Here is a 17,188-nt window from a genome sequence, read left to right as displayed (position 1 = left end):
TATTATTATTATTATTATTATTATTATTATTATTATTATTATGTTCTTGCAGGTTGATAAAAAGCTCTGCTGCACAGGAGGCCTGTAAATGGCTGAATTCAGTTGTACATGAAAACACTTTACTCCTAAAAGAGCTAGATCTGAGCAGGAAGGAAACAGGAGACTCAGGAATGGAGAAGCTCTCAGTTCTGATGAAAGACTCACACTGTAAATTTCAGAAAATAAAGTAAGTGTTCTGATGTTTGTATTGTAATGTTTCAGTTTCAGTCTGGTTTTATAAGCAGAATATTTTCCACTGTCATGCAATGTGAAAGAACTGAATGTTTGCTTGTATCCTACATTTACACCAGAAAATCACATTTATAAGTTTGTTAAACATCTTTGCTGCTAGCAAACAGTTTTGAACTGGGTTGTGTGAGGAGCAACTAAGGAGAGATTTTAGACACAACACACTTCAGTAGTTTCTTCCATTACAGGAGTGTCCACATGATTTGGCCATGTAGTGTAGTGTTCATTTGTCATTTTATTAGTAACTTTAAACACTATTGACTTAGCAGGAAGACAATCATGAAGTTATTATTAGCACAAAATGATAGGGATTATTTACAGAGATATTGTAAAGGAAAGTCCTTTAGCTGCCATTTTGCCATGTGATGTTTGCCTGTTCACTTAGATTTTACAAAGGATCAAAACTCCTGTAGACAAATGTCAACCAACAGAAATCATCATATTCTACAGATTCAGTACTACAGCTGACACTTTCATTTTCTCGATTCAGACTCAGTGAGTGTAACCTGACAGACAGAAGCTGCAGGTCTTTACACACAGTTCTCAGCTCAGAATCCTCCAAGCTGACTGAGGTGGATCTGAGCAGTAATCCTCTGGGGGACTCAGGAGTGAAGCAGCTTTGTGCTGGACTGAAGAGTCCAAACTGTAAACTGGAGACTCTGAGGTCAGTTCATCTTTATTATTCAAGTTCAGGTTTCAAGTTAGAAGTTAAAATTGATTGAAATGCTTGTAGTGAGGATCCTGGTTAGGCAATAAGTAAGCAGCATACAGGGAAATACCAGGAGTCAGACACCAGACATCTAACAACTAACAGAAACAAAAGGCTTGGTAATTCCAGGTGTAACACAAACTGAGCTTTACACCATCACAATGTGAGATGTGAAAGAACAGGAACAGGAGAGTGTGAGAAAGTTAGGGGTAATGGGTTCTGGGACGTGTTGTCTGAAGTGACTGTAGGCCACAGTGCATTCTAGGAAACTGAGTTCATTGACAGAGTTGTCCTGACACCAGATACATGGTAATAATGCCCTTTTGATTGCATTAGGATTGATTTTTTGTAAAATAATTTTAGGTTTATGATCAGGTGGCTAGAAACTACCAAGATACCAAAGAAATACCACAGAAAACATTAAATTACATTTTAATTCTGATATCCACCAAGCAAAACCATTTTAAACTAAATCCTACCAAACAGAATATGGCACATTTAGATCTCTGTTATAAATAAATAATAATAGACATTTATTCTCTTAGACTTTCAGACTGCAGTATAACAGAGGAAGGATACATCGCTCTGTCTGAAGCTCTGAAATCATCTCACCTGATAGAGCTGGATCTCAGAGGGAACGACCCTGGAGCATCAGGAGTGAAGCTGCTCACTTTTTTACTACAGAATACAGAGTGTAAACTGAACACACTGAGGTGAGAAAGATACAATACATGGCCAAATATTTGTGGACCCCTGATCATCACACCCACAGGTGGTTCTTCCCCACACTGTTACCATGAAGTCAAAAGCACACAGTTGTATAGAATATCCCTGTACACCGTAACATTACAAATTCTTTTCACTGGAACTAAGAATCCAGACACTGTTCCAGCATGACAATAATGTCCCTGTGCACAAATCAGCTCCATGAAGACATGGTGTAATGTTGGAGTGGAAGAACTCCTGATCAGAGCCCTGACCTCAAAGCCACTGAACACAGATCATATGGCTTTGATGGTCAATGTGACTGCTCAAGGTGCAAACTGCAGTTTAAGGGCTCAGAAAAATACAATATTCAAAGAGCTATGGTTAGATCCAGTGGTGGGGCTAAGAGTATAAAGTGGCTCCCACACAGTCACTCTTGGTGGGTTATAGTAGGAGTTGGCGTTTATAGATGGTATAGCGAGTAAAGCTGTTTTCTTGCTGTTTTCTTGCTTTCTTGGTTCAGATCCATTGATTCAGCTGAACTAGCTTGTAAATATTTTGATATACTGATTTGTACAGTTTTATTTTTCTTTTTGGATTATTTTATTAGTTTCACTGTGTGTTGGGGTTTGTTACCACGTGCGTGCACTAATAAATCCGAAACACCATGTAATCATACACAAAAACAAAGTCAGAGACTAAACTGAGTGTAAACTTTACAATCCACACAAAACACCCCATGTTTTTTTTACAGATCTATATGTCAGGACATAAACTGAAAACAGGTGGAGATTAATCATGACAAACGAGGAAAACAAGCCGAGACAATAGACAAAACACACATGATAACATAAACAAATCAATGAAAGAGCAAAAGCAGAAGTAAAGACCATAGCACTGGTCTCACCTTGTTTACTGCACACAGGGGATTCCTGACAGGCATCAGTGTGGGAAAAGCAGCACTTCTTTAGACACCAAACTGTCACTTATTTAAAAAACTACAGAAAATGTTTCTCCTTCAATCTAAAGTTGTGGTAAAATAAGTTATAGGATAATGAGGTTCAGCTTTACAATAACAGCTCTTAAACCATCAACTCACACTTACTTCCTGTTCATTATTTAATTTGCTTGTCTAACAGAGCAATACAGAATACAGTTGTAGCTCTTACAACATTCTTGGTGACAAAACACAAACTTCTAATAATTTGTTGTTATTGGCAGGTTAACACATTTAGAATCACTTAAAGTGTCCTAAAATACGCAGTGGTTTATCTCGTAATATCTTTGAGTCATTGCTGTTGAAACATTTCAGATATTTAATCATATTCATATGCATTTTTTCCACTTTTAAGTAAATCTATGAAAGTGACAGTAATTCTCTTTTTTCAGTTATAAAACTGTATGTTGATCCATCAAGGATCACAGATATTATACACTGATTAAAGACATTTGTTTGTAGTTGAAACATCTATACTGATAATAAATGTCGATTAAACAAATCTATACGTAATTACAGAACCAGTCCTTCTTTTCACTGTATATTGTCTGTAATTGTATCTAATTTTAAAATGTATTAAACTAGAATTTAACAGTTTTATCTATTAGATAAAAATAAATATTTGTGAAATTGTGATAAATTTGTGAATTTAATTTAGGTCTTTCTTTAATCAGCATAATGTGTAGTTTATTATATTGATTAATGAATTGTTCAAGATGGCGCCGCAGATGGCTGCCTCGGCACGACTCTCTCTAGTACTTTCTTTCTTTTTATTTACTACTGTGTGTTTGCTTACCCTACCATGATAACTTACACTAGAGAAGAACTGCTTAACATTGGGCAGTTCACTCCAGACAACTTTTCACCAGTTTTCACTAACCCGAATAGTTTTTTGGAAATCTTAGTTGGAGGAGCAGTTGCGCTCTATGGTACATGGAGGAGACACCGGCGAGGGACGCGCGGCGGTGCGCTAGTGAAACTGTGATAGAGGGGATTTTAGAACTGCGCTCCCATCGATTCACCTGGCGAACCTCCGCTCACTGCTGAACAAAATGGACAAACTGTTTCTTCTCAACGGAACAAACAAGGATATTTTTGACTGCAATGATTGGAGTATCTTTGAGGCTAAAACTGACATCCTGGATGAACTGACTGACACTGTGACATCATACATCAGTTTTTGTGAAGACGTTTGTGTGCCTACCAAAACCTTCTGCAAGTACAGCAATAACAAGCCATGGTTCACAGCCAAACTCAAAAAACTTTCACAAGCCAAGGAAGATGCCTACATTGGGGAGACAAAACTCTGTATAAGCAGGCCAGGAATCTACTGACAAAGGAGATCAGAATAGCCAAAAGAAGCTACTCTGAAAAGCTGAAAAGCAGGTTTTCAGATAACAACCCTGCGTCAGTGTGGAAAGGGTTGCAAGACATCACATACTACAAGAGTCGTCCCCATCTCCCTCTGAAGCAAACAAAGACCTGGCTGACGACCTGAACACCTTCTACTGCAGGTTTGAGAACAGCATCTTCACACCTCCCATCCAACCCAGCACACTGACTGACATCACACCTCTGGGAACCCCATTAACAACTCCTCCCAGCACTCAAGTTGCACTCACGATTTGTGAAGAGGATGTGAATCGGCTCTTTCAGAGACAGAAGACGAGGAAAGCCCTCAGCCCAGATGGGGTCTCCCCCTCTTGTCTCAAAGCATGTGCTGATCAACTGGCTCCTATTTTCACCAATATCTTCAACAGATCTCTGGAGATGTGTGAAGTCCCCTCCTGCTTTAAACTTTTCACAATCCTCCTGGTCCCCAAGAAACCCTCCATCATTGGACTAAATGACTACAGGCCTGTTGCTCTGACATCTGTTGTCACGAAGACCTTTGAACAGCTGGTTTTGGCTCACCTAAAGTCTGTCACAGAACAGATGCTGGATCCCCTACAGTTTGCCTACCGTGCAAACAGGTCAGTGGATGATGCAGTCAACATTGGACTGCACTACATTCTGCAACACCTGGACTGCCCAGGGACATATGCCCGGATTCTGTTTGCTGACTTTAGTTCGGCTTTTAATACTATAATTCTGGAAATTCTTCACACCAAACTCCTAAGGCTCACTATACCCCCTTCCATCTGTCAGTGGATCACCAGTTTCCTGACAGACAGGAAACAACAGGTGAGACTGGGAGGTGTCACCTCCAGCATTCGGACAATCAGCACTGGCACACCACAGGGATGTGTCCTCTCCCCATTGCTATTCTCCCTCTACACTAATGACTGCACTTCAAGTGACCCAACTGTTAAACTCCTGAAGATTGCAGATGATACTACACTCATTGGTCTCATACAAGATGGCGACGAGTCTGCATACCGGCAGGAGGTGAAGCGGCTGGTGCTAGGGTGCAGTCAGAACAGTCTGGAGCTAAACACCCTCAAAACTGTGGAGATGATAGTGGAATTTAGGAAAGACCCCTCAACACTACTTCCCCTCACAATATCCAACAGCTCTGTGTCATCTGTGGAGGCCTTCAAGTTTCTGGGCACTAACATTTCCCAAGACCTGAAATGGGATTGCAACATAAACTCTATCATCAAAAAGGTCCAGCAGAGGATGTACTTTCCATGTCAATTAAGTAAGTTTGGTCTGCCACAGGAGCTGTTGATGCTGTTCTACACTGCAGTCATAGAATCTGTCCTGTGCACATCCATCACCATCTGGTTTGGTGCAGCAACAAAACAGAAAAACTGACTGCAACACATGGTTAGAACAGCAGAAAAAATAATTGCCGCCCGCCTGCCCACTCTCCAGGACTTGTAGGACACAAGAACCAGAAACTGGGCAGGGAAAATCACTACTGACCCTTCACACCCTGGACATAACCTCTTTCAGCTACTCCCTTCTGGCAGGCGCTACAGAACTTTGCTTACTAAAACTGCCAGACACAGGAACAGTTTCTTTCCCCAGATAATCACCCTGATCAACAACTCACCATAATTATTTTCACTGTGTCTTATCATAAGTACTGCATTATCAGGACTGTCAGTCATCACATCATCTGTATATATTACACACTACTGCTGCTGTATATTGTACAAAAGCATAATATTGCACAATATTGTTATTTGCACTCCTACACTTTATGTACATTACTGATCGTTCATATTCCATATTCATGTTTTATATATATTATTCATTCTATATCCACATTTTATACTCATTCTGTCTACATTGTATCTCATCATCTGCATTGTTTTATTGTATAGTATTGTGTTATTTATGTCTTGTACCTTTGAGAGTCACAAACTGCTGGAACAAAATTCCTTGTGTGTGTCAACACACTTGGCCAATAAATCTGATTCTGATTCTAATGAAGTCAGCAACAGTCAGGCAGAAAACCCAGAGAAAACCCCATGAGAGGTACAGAGACTCCACACAGACAGTAACTCAACACAGGATTGAACACATTAGTACTGTTTCAGTTATAGACCTCACAATATACCAGGAAAATGTTATTTTATAGTTTTTATAAGAGACTATAAAGAGTTAAAACTTGTACAGAAGACAAATGGTGACATTCTGTCTGTATCTATCAGTGACTTACTGCCTGATTTCCTGTTTGTGGTTGTGAAAGTTCACATATTAAAATATCAATAAAACTAATTGTGGATTTTGGACAGTTGACACTAAATAAGTCAGACGTGTCCCAGTACAATTGTGACTCTACCAGTAAAATATCAAGGTAATATTCCAGTAACAGAAAACATACCTGCTGTCTCACCTCACTACACCTCTTAATAATATATTCAGTTTAACCCAAAACCTTTTACATTTAATTAAGAATCACTCACTTTTAAGATCAGTAGTTAAAATGAGCTGATGCTCAAGGTTTCAGCAGAGACTGACATCTAATGGAGGATTCAGGAGGCTGGAGGTAAAATAAAGGATGAAACTGTTAATAATTTTATCTGTTTCTGTTTCCTGACTACAGGCTGTTAAAAAGTCCTGATGCAGTGAAGGCCTGTGATTCTCTGACTGAGGTTCTGGGTACAAACCCCTTACTGCAGAGAGAACTGGATCTGAGTGGGAAAATAAAAGGAGACTCAGGAGTGAAGCAGCTCTCTGTTCTACTGAAGGATTCACACTGCAGAACTGAGACACTTACGTATGTCACTTAAATGTTTATAGACGTAACTATTACTTTTAAAATGTTAAATTATACTTTTTTATTAACCAAAATCACTGTATGATTCATATAAACTCATTGTCATGTGATCATCAGAATAAAATGTTCCTTAAAGTGAAGATTTTCTTTCCACTGTTTCTGGTTATCTTTAGGCTAAAGGTCTGTAGTATTACAGAAGAAGGCTGTTCAGATTTGTCTTCATCTCTTTATTTAAATCCTGCACACATAAGAGAGATGGATCTGAGTGAGAATAAATTTGGAAACTCTGGAGTGCAGAAGCTTTGTGTACTGCTGCAACATCAATCCTGTAACCTGCAGATACTGAGGTGAGCTTCTGTTTCTGCTCTTTAACATATACATAAGAGCTTGTGACTTTACATGTAGAATACAAACACAGGCTACATGTAGAACATATAAATCTTCTTGGCATTACATACTATATAGATGCTTAAAATAATACAATGTTAAGTTTTTTTCAGACATCAGAGTATCATTAATACCACACAATGATCTCTCTTTAGACTTTCAGACTGCAGTATAACAGAGGAAGGATACATCGCTCTGTCTGAAGCTCTGAAATCATCTCACCTGATAGAGCTGGATCTCAGAGGGAACGACCCTGGAGCATTAGGAGTGAAGCTGCTCACTGATTTACTACAGGATCCAGACTGTAAACTGTCACTAAGGTGAGGAATTTATAACAATTACATGAGAATGTTCACTTCATTCCTTCACTATGAATGTATTAACAAGTAAATGTATTTTATTACTATTTGATTAGAGCAAAATACTATAGTAAGGTTTATTTAATCTAAAATTATTAATGAGTGTTTTTTCTCCTTATAGATTATTGAAAAGTCCTGAAGCAGAGGAAGCCTTTAAACATCTGCATAATGTTCTAAAAACAAACCCCTTACTGCAGAGAGAACTGGATCTCAGTATGAAAATAAAAGGAGACTCAGGAGTGAAGCAGCTCTCTGATCTACTGAATGATTCACACTGCAGAGCTGAGAAACTTACGTATGTACATTAAATTATTATTATTATTATTATTATTATTATTATTATTATTATTATTATTATTATTATTATTATTATTATAGTAGAATATAAATTAATCTTTAGGGATTATTTTGATTTTAACCTTCATGTAAAGTGAAACATCATGTGAAAAGGGAACAGACAAAGATAGTCTTTCAGCCACACACAATAAGAGCTCTGTATCTATAGAAAATGAATTAAAGATGAGACAAAAATATTGATGAATATGACTGTCATTATATTACATGCAGTGTGTGTTTAAACTCATATGAAAGGTAGTGGCTCCTCTGATCTTTTTATTCCTTTTTAGGCTTATTAAATGTGATCTAATGACAGAAAGCTGTACAACTTTGGCCAGAGTTCTCAGTTCACAGCCTTGTTTTCTAACTGAATTGGACCTGAGTGAAAACAGCCTGCAGAATTCAGGGGTCATGGAATTATCTAAAGGACTCAAGAATCCATGCTGTACACTGAAGATATTAAGGTACAGTGATATAAACCTGTATAAGCAGTACTACTACTAATAACAATGTTAGATTATTTTTTGTTACAACTAAATACGACACAGTGATGTGGTTGTGTTATTACATGAAAAGCAAGAATTTAGACAAAACCAATACAGGACTGATAACGGAGTCTAATATTTGTTACTTGTTCACTAACATGAAAAAAAGTTTTAAGTGCAGTTATAACTGAAGAATATATATTTATAGTTTATTCTCTTCATACAGTCTTATGTATATATTCTATCTACATGGGGAGGTGGTGTCCTTGTCCAGTGAATGTAAAATGTCAAAACTCATGTCATTTTAATCATTTTAAAATGTGGAATTTGAGTGTGAAACATCTCAGTGTGAAAACAATGTTAGAGAGCTGCTTATTAACAGAGAACAAAGGATGTAGGGAATTGCGCGTACACTAAACTAAGCAGTAAATAGAGAAGGCAAAGAATCTTGCTCTTGTGAGTGTGTGTTCATTCTGAGTACACAGTACAATACACACTCAGGTTTGTTATTGTTTGTTTTAGGGATATACTGTGTTGAGCTGAATTTCTGGACTTTTTGGTAGCAGAAATAAGACGCATTGTCCTGCTGCTGTGACTGGTTATTTTTATATGACTTACTTGTTTAATCTGGCCTATTTACACAATACAGTGAAAATTCTTAGCTATCATACATTTGAGTATAAACTTTCTATTCAGCCTGTTTTGGCACATTCTGTGGTTAGAAATCGTAATATATGTTTACTTACTCCTGGCTCTCTTTGAAGTGGAAGAGGAAGGGGATTAACCAATGTATTCATACCCACTGAACTTTTCCACATTTCGACACGTTAAAACCACAAAGAAAAATTTACTTTATTGGAATTTTATGAAATAGACCGAAAGAAAGTGTCACATAATTGTGATGTGGAATGAAAATTATAAATGGTGTCCAAATGTTTTTTACAAATAAATATCTGAAAAGTGTGAAACCAACTGCCTAAATCGAGTGCATCTGTGTGAAATTTAATCTCAGTATGAATATAGCTGTTCTGTGAAGCCCTCAGAAGTGTGTTAGAGAACATTAGTGAATAAACAGCATTATAAAGACCAAAGAACACACCAGACAGGTCAGGGATAAAGTTGTGGAGAAGTTTAAAGCAGGGTTATGGTTATAAATTAATATCTCAAGCCTTGAACATCTCACAGAGCATGATGTACAATCCATCATCCAGAAATGGAAAGAGTATGGCACAACCGCAAGCCTACCAAGACATGGCCCTCCACCTAAACTGACAGGAGAAGCCCATGGTAACTCTGGAGGAGCTGCAGAGATCCACAGCTCAGGTGGGAGAATCTGTCCACAGGACAACTATTACTCGTGAACTCCACAAATCTGGTCTTTATGGAAGAGTGGCAAGAAGAAAGCCATTGTTGAATGAAAGCCAAAAGAAATCTACACCAGGTTACGTATGTAACCCGGTTCCCTGAGAGGGGAACGAGACGCTGCGTCAGTGCTGACGTTATGGGAATGCTTCTTTGAGGAAGTTGTGTCTGAAGCTCTGTGTGCACACACGCCATTTAATGGCTCGGAAAGGACACGTGACGGAGTAATTACTCGCCAGTAAGTCCATATAAGGGCATCTACGTCACGCTGCTCCAGCTCTCTTTGTCTGAAGGAAGTGCGAACGGATGCCTGGGGCGTGGCCAGCAACGCAGCGTCTTGTTCCCCTCTCAGGGAACCGGTTTACATACGTAACCTGGTGTAGTTCCCTTTCGAGGGAACTCGATGCTGCGTCAGTGCTGACGCTATGGGAATGCCAATACCCACGCCGCCACACACCAGTCGATGACTGCGCCAGAGGCCGTGAGAGAGCACGAGCAGACTGGGAACAGCACATCATAGGCCCCGCAGTACCTGGGACCCTGGAGTGGGGTCCAAGTCCAGGTCATAGGATCTGATAAAGGTGTGCGGAGAGGACCATCCTGCCGCAGCACAAATATCTTCAATGGGGACACCCCTGGCCAAGGCACTGGATGAGGCGATACCCCTAGTGGAGTGGGCCCTGATGCCAAGAGGTGAGGCATGACCGCGCACCTCATAGGCCTGAGTAATGGCCTCCACCACCCAATACGCCAGGCGCTGTTTGGAAACTGGATTACCCCTATTCCGGCCCCAAAACAGACAAAAAGGGCAGAGGAGTTACGCCACGAGCTAGAGCGGTGGACGTAAGTCCTCAGGGCCCTTACCGGGCAAAGCAAGTGCAGCCTCTCCTGCTCCGCCAACTCATGGGGCGGGGGATAGTACGCCTGCAGGATGATTGGACATCCCGCCATCCTGGGCACCTTAGGGACATATCCTGGCCTGGGGTGCAGGATAGCCTTGGACATACCGGGGGCAAACTCTAGGCAGGCGGGGGCGATCGACAAAGCCTGCAAATCCCCGACTCTCCTGAGAGAGGCCAAGGCAAGAAGCAGAGCCGACTTCAGGGTCAGAAACTTCTCAGAGGCTGACTCCAAGGGCTCAAAGGGGGCTTCCAGTAGCCCCTCCAGGACCACGGAGAGGTCCCAGGAAGGAAGGCATGGCCTAGAGGAAGGCCTCAGCCGCCTGACACCACGCAGAAAGCTAGAGACCAAAGGGTGCCTACCCAAGGAGGCCCCAAGGACAGGTTCGTGGTTCGGCGGCAACTGCGGCCACGTACACCTTTAGAGTAGACGGGGACAGGCCCCGAGAAAAGCAAGACTGCAGGAACTCCAGCACTGTACCAACCGGGCAGTGAACTGGATCCTGAGAGTGCTTGTCACACCAGAGGCGGAAAAGCCTCCACTTCAGAGCATACAGTTTCCTAGTGGAGGAAGCCCTAGCATTCAGCAGAGTCTCTGTCACCTCAGTTGAGAGGCCTGCATCTAGGAGCTGGTTCCCCTCAGGGGCCAGACCCAAAGCTTCCACATCTCGGGGCGGGGGTGAAGAATTGCCCCTGCGCCTGAGAGAGGAGATCCCTCCTGACGGGAACCTCCCATGGAGTGCCGTTCAGAAGGGAGACTAGGTCCGTGAACCAAACCCGAGAGGGCCAACGGGGGGCAACTAGGAGAAGGTTGACCCGGTCGTGGCGCACTCTGGCTAGGACTTGCGGGAGCAGAGCTACCGGGGGAAAGGCGTACTGACGGAGCCTCGGCCACGTCCATACCAGGGCATCCAGGCCCAACGGGGCCGGGTGAGAGAGGGAGAACCACAGCGGACAGTGGGTCGACTCCTCTGAGGCGAACAAATCCACTTCCGCCCGGCCGAAAATCTGCCAGATTTGCTTCACCACGTGAGGGTGAAGATGCCACTCCCCGGGCCTCAGCACCTGCCTTGACAGGAAGTCTGCCTCCCGATTTACACGCCCTGGGATAAAAACCGCTCTTAGCGAAAGAAACCTGGTCTCTGCCCAGAGCAGAATCTGCCACACCAACCTGAACAGGGGGCGTGAACGCAGACCACCCTGATGGTTGATATAGGACACCACCGCGGTGCTGTCTGTTCGCACTAGGACATGACAGCCCTCCAGGTGTGGGAGAAAGTGTTGCAACGCTAGGAACACAGCCCTCATCTCCAGGCAAATTATGTGCCATGAGAGACAGGGGCTCTCCCATAGACCCTGGGCCGGGCGGCCATCTAAGGCTGCGCCCCAGCCCGAAAACGAGGCGTCCGTCGAAAGAGTCCTGCGACAGTGACACGCCCCTAGAATGGGACCCAAGGCCAAGAACCGGGGTCTTTTCCACATAAGGAGGGTACGAAGCCCACGGCGCGTAACCCGTATAACCCTGAGGGGATGAAAGCCCGAGGCACTGGAAGAACTCTGCGAGGATGAAAGCCCGCCCCCTTGAGCCAGAGCTGGAATGGCCTCATGTTAAGCAGACCCAAAGGAATAACGTTGGCTGCTGCTGACATGAGTCCGAGCACCCTCTGTGCCTCGGCAACAGAGAGGCTGCGGCCTAGCCGAATAGCTTTCACTGCTGACAAAATGGAGGCCACCCGGGTGGGAGACAGATGTGCCCGCATCGTGGTGGAGTCCCAAACCACCCCCAGAAAGGTGGTTCTCTGAGAAGGAGAAAGCACACACTTTCCTGGGTTCAGCCTGAGTCCTAAGGACCTCATGTGGGCAAGCACAGCATCTCGATGCCTGGCTGCCATAGCCTCCGACTGGGCAAGAATGAGCCAGTCGTCCAGGTAGTTCAGTACACGGATGCCCTGGGGACGCAATGGTGCCAGGGCAGCATCTATGCACTTCGTGAACGTGCGTGGTGAAAGGGCTAGGCCAAAAGGAAGGACACGATACTGGTACGCTTCGCCCCCGAAAGCGAACCTGAGGAACTTCCTGTGCTCCGGCAGAATGCTTATGTGGAAATAAGCATCCTTGAGGTCGATCGTGACAAACCAGTCCTCGGATCTGATCTGGGACACGATCATCTTGAGCGTGAGCATCTTGAACTTGTAAGTCTTCAGAGTACAGTTCAGAGCCCGCAGGTCCAGAATCGGACACAGCCCCCCGTCCTTCTTGGGAACAACAAAATATCGGCTGTAAAAGCCGGAGTTCCGCTCTGGGAGGGGAACATGCTCTATGGCCCCTTTCTCCAGAAGTGAGAGGAGTTCCTCCCGGAGGAACGCCGCCTGGTGCCCGCCCACATTTGTGGGCAACACACCCTGGAAACACGGAGGACGGGAGGAAAACTGGATCCTGTACCCCCTTTCCACAGTATTCAGGACCCACTGAGACACCCCTGGCAGAATTTTCCACGCTGCCAGGCTGCCTGACAGTGGCGTCAAACTTGTGCAAACCTCCCGGGCGCCCTGAAACAGCGCACCGGCAGGCGCGAACCCGGGAAGATCCGTACAAGAAAGGGGAGCCGACACAGGCCCCACTGCCCCCCGAAACGACAAAGGCGGCGGGGCTGGCAGTAGGGGGAGCGTCTCTGAATAGGGCGCTCCCAGGAGCCCCTGCCCTCGGGCATCAGGACTCCTTCGTGGCCCGCTTGGCTGAGAGGACAGACCTAAGGTCCTCTCTCACCGGACGGGTCCGGGTCCGGGCATGTGAACCGGCCTCCCTAGTTTTAGACGGGGGGGCTCGGGCCGCCACACTAGCTCTTCTCACTGCCCTGAGTGAGCTAGAAGGGAAGGGGCGGCTAGATGATGGCCCAGGCTGCTCCCCGCGGCGAGGGAAAAACTCCTTGAACGCCACTGACTGGCGTTTCACCTCCTGATGCCTGTCGACGACAGTACTAACTGCGTCGCTGAACAAGCCCTGAGGTGAAACTGGGGCATCCAGGAGAAAGGACTTATCCTTCTCCCTTATGCCCGTCAAATTAAGCCACAAGTGCCTCTCCGTGGCAACCAGCGCAGCCATAGTACGGCCTATAGAGCGGGCTGTCTGCTTCGTGGCACGGAGCGCGAGATCAGTGGCGCGGCGGAGCTCGGACACCGCCTGAGGTCCCAGCCCTTCACCGCCATCCAGCTCTGCTAGCAGATCAGCCTGGTAGGCCTGCAAGACCGCCATGGTGTGCAGCGCTGCACCCGCTTGACCCGCTGCCTCATAGGCCTTACCCACAATGGCCGAAGTGGTCCTACATGGCTTGGATGGAAGGGCAGGTTTTCTCCATGCGGGCGATGCAGGGGAGAGATAACTGGCTAGCGTCTCTTCAACCCTCGGCATCGTCCTATACCCATGGTCTTCAAGCCCATTAATGGCTGAATAGTCTGACATGGCTGGAGAAAATACACGCGCCGAAAAGGGATTTTTCCAAGACCTCGATACCTCAGTATGGAGGTCTGGAAGAAATGGCAGACGCCTGCGTGTAGGTGGCTGACGGCATGAAGTGAGAAAGCGGTCGTCCAGCTTAGAATGGGCGACACCAACTACCTCCTCAGGCCAATCTAAATTCAGCTTCTCAACAGCCCGAGTTATTACCTCGAGGAGCTCCTCGAACGCGACTGATTGCGTCGGCCGTCCTGAGGTGGAAAGCCCCTCCCCTTCGACATCGAGCTCCTCAGAGCCGGACGCGGAAAGCAGCATGCTCTCTTCCGAGTTGGGAGAAATCGCAGCGCGAGCTCCCGAACGCGAAACCGAGCGATCGGAGTCAGGGGAGAGGGCAAGAGAAAGGGGAACACCCGTCTCTTGCTCCGCCTCCGCTAACTCAACCTGGGAACCCCATGATTGAAGCCGCCACACTGCCTCGGCAGACGCAGGACCCGAACCACGAGGCGCAGCCGAAGCTGAAAACACAACCAGGCATGCTCCTCTCCCAAACACACCACACAAAGAGAATGCGCGTCGTCCGCCGTGATAAAGCGGGCACGCATCTCTTAAAGTGCTTAGACTGCAACATTTTGCCTAGTCTTTCCCTATTTTTTTTCTTTCCCTGCACTTGACAGACAGACAAACGACACACATACACAGAGCGCTTCCTGAAGACAAAGAAAGCTGGAGCAGCGTGATGTAGATGCCCTTATATGGACTTACTGGCGAGTAATTACTCCGTCACGTGTCCTTGCCGAGCCATTAAATGGCGTGTGTGCACACAGAGCTTCAGACACAACTTCGTCAAAGAAGCATTCCCATAGCGTCAGCACTGACGCAGCGTCGAGTTCCCTCGAAAGGGAACCCGTTTGCAGTTTGCGACAAGCCGTGTGGGGGACACGTCAATCATGTGGAAGAAGGTGCTCTGGTCAGATTAGACCAAAATGTAACTTTTTGGCCAAAATTCAAAACGTTATGTGTGGCGGAAACCTAAAACTGCAAATCGCCCTGAACACACCATGAACCCCACCGTGAAACATGGTGGTGGCAGCATCATGTTGTCGGGATGCTTTACTTCAGCAGGGATAGGGTAGCTGGTCAGAGTTGATGGGAAGATGGATGGAGCCAAATACAGGGTAATCTTAGATGAAATCCTGTTAGAGTCTGCAAATGACTTGAGACTGGGGCAGAGGTTCACTTTCCAGCAAGACAATGACCCTAAACATACAGCCAGGGGCTACAGTGGAGTGGTTTAGATCAAAGCATATTCATGTGTTAGAATGGCCCAGTGAAATTCCAGACCTAAATCCAATAGAGAATCTGTGGCAAGACATGAAAATCGCTGTTCACAGACGCTCGCCATCCAATCTGACTGAGCTTGAGCTACTTTGCTAAGAAGAATCGGCAAAAATTTCACTCTCTAGATGTGCAAAGCTGGTAGAGACAAACCCAAAAAGACTTGCAGCTGTAATTGCAGTGAAAGGTGGTTCTACAAAGTATTGACTGTACACCACACTTTTCAGATATTTATTTAAAAAATTGGACACCATTTATCATTTTATTTTAATTACACTTCACAATTATATGCCACTTTGTTTTGGTCTATCACATAAAATCCTAAAAAAAAGATATACATTTTTGTTTGTGGTTGTAACATGCAAAATGTGAAAATTTTCAGTGGGTATGAATACTTTTGCAAGCCACAGTAGGAATTAGAGCAGGTATAAAAAAAATCATGGAATACAGCAGAACTTTTGCCAGGCAATAGCTAATAGAATATTGTCTGTAATGAGGCTAACATAAAAATAATCTACTTATAACTGTAAATCTTGGCCTGCAATGTCTCCCCCAAACTGGCAGAGCTCCCTCTGCCAGTTTGGGGGAGACATTGCAGGCCAAGATTTTTGCCTGAACATTGAACTGTTTCCGGATCAAACTTTTTCATGGACATATAAGCAAAGTATTGTTAGTTCTGCTACATACCAAGCTGTTTCTTGTTCTATTGTGCCTGTTTTCACATGATTAAACCATTGCTTTGTTTTGTCATTCAGATTTGTTTCAATTTTAATTCATTTGAATTTTAACAATGGACATTGCCTCAGACTTTATCAATAGGGATAAATGTAAGCGATAAATAAGGTAGACAAAGGTAGCAAGTAAAAACTCCATGAGATGATATGTAGAGGAAACCTTGAGAGGAACCAGATCCAGACAGGAACCCATCCTCATTTGGGTGACACTTATAGGCTTTCCACACAGATCCATCCCTGAGAGAGAGAGAGAGAGAGAGAGAGAGAGAGAGAGAGAGAGAGAGAGAGATGTATTAGATATGCCTGTAATCATGTAAAGGTTTAGTACAATGTACATTATGTGTAAAGTGCAGACAGGGACAAGCTATGACAGCACAACTGAAAGAAAGCGTCAGAAGGTGACAGACACGAGAGCTTCCTGGGACATAAAGTGTCCGACCGCTCTGCGGGCAATCAAACCTGAGAGACTTGTGAGAGTGGATAGGCGAAAGCATCCAAAATATTTCAGTTCACCGAACACTCTGCCCATGAACCCTCCAGATCTGCTCTTTCACCTAAGAAAAACTATAAATAGAAAGCTTGACTAAACAACTGTGTTTTTAGCCTGGACACCGTAGACTTTGCTACTTGTGGGGTGATAGCAAATAGCCTGCACCATCTGATTGAAGGCATAGCGGATAATTGACAGATGTTTTTGTAAATGAACAAACTGGGACAACTGGACAAAATCACCACAAAATCTTTCTTGGGATTTACCTTGGCTGGACTCCCTAAGGGGGGGCAACAGAAATGTGTTCACACAATCATCCTGAGATCACAAGATTGGTCGTGATATCAGGAAGGCAGTGGCGGTAAACTCTCTCTCTCTCTCTCTCTCTCTCTCTCTCTCTCTCTCTCTCTCCTCCTCCTCCTCCTCTATCAATCACAGTGACACTAGCCAGTAATGAGTTCTGCTAGCTCATCCATGC

General features: G+C 44.4%; 1 protein-coding gene across 21 annotated transcripts in view; it reads left to right on the top strand.

Moving 5' to 3' along the window:
- Positions 1-17,188, top strand: part of LOC113634383 — a 304,384-nt gene that overhangs the window by 54,918 nt on the left and 232,278 nt on the right. For 17 of the 21 annotated variants that reach the window (XM_047822095.1, XM_047822092.1, XM_047822094.1 and 14 more), the window contains 8 exons: positions 53-226; positions 779-952; positions 1,543-1,710; positions 6,697-6,870; positions 7,044-7,217; positions 7,413-7,577; positions 7,738-7,911; positions 8,243-8,416. In XM_047822095.1, coding sequence (XP_047678051.1) covers positions 53-226; positions 779-952; positions 1,543-1,710; positions 6,697-6,870; positions 7,044-7,217; positions 7,413-7,577; positions 7,738-7,911; positions 8,243-8,416 — 1,377 coding nt within the window. The remainder of the gene's footprint in view (positions 1-52; positions 227-778; positions 953-1,542; positions 1,711-6,696; positions 6,871-7,043; positions 7,218-7,412; positions 7,578-7,737; positions 7,912-8,242; positions 8,417-17,188) is intronic. The other 4 variants (XM_047822078.1, XM_047822084.1, XM_047822083.1 and 1 more) reach the window with 4 other exon arrangements.

Source organism: Tachysurus fulvidraco, chromosome 13, assembly GCF_022655615.1.
Source record: "Tachysurus fulvidraco isolate hzauxx_2018 chromosome 13, HZAU_PFXX_2.0, whole genome shotgun sequence".
Taxonomy (NCBI): Eukaryota; Metazoa; Chordata; class Actinopteri; order Siluriformes; family Bagridae; genus Tachysurus; species Tachysurus fulvidraco.
The sequence above is the reverse complement of the archived record's forward strand: the minus strand, read 5'-3'. Positions and strand labels throughout refer to the sequence as shown.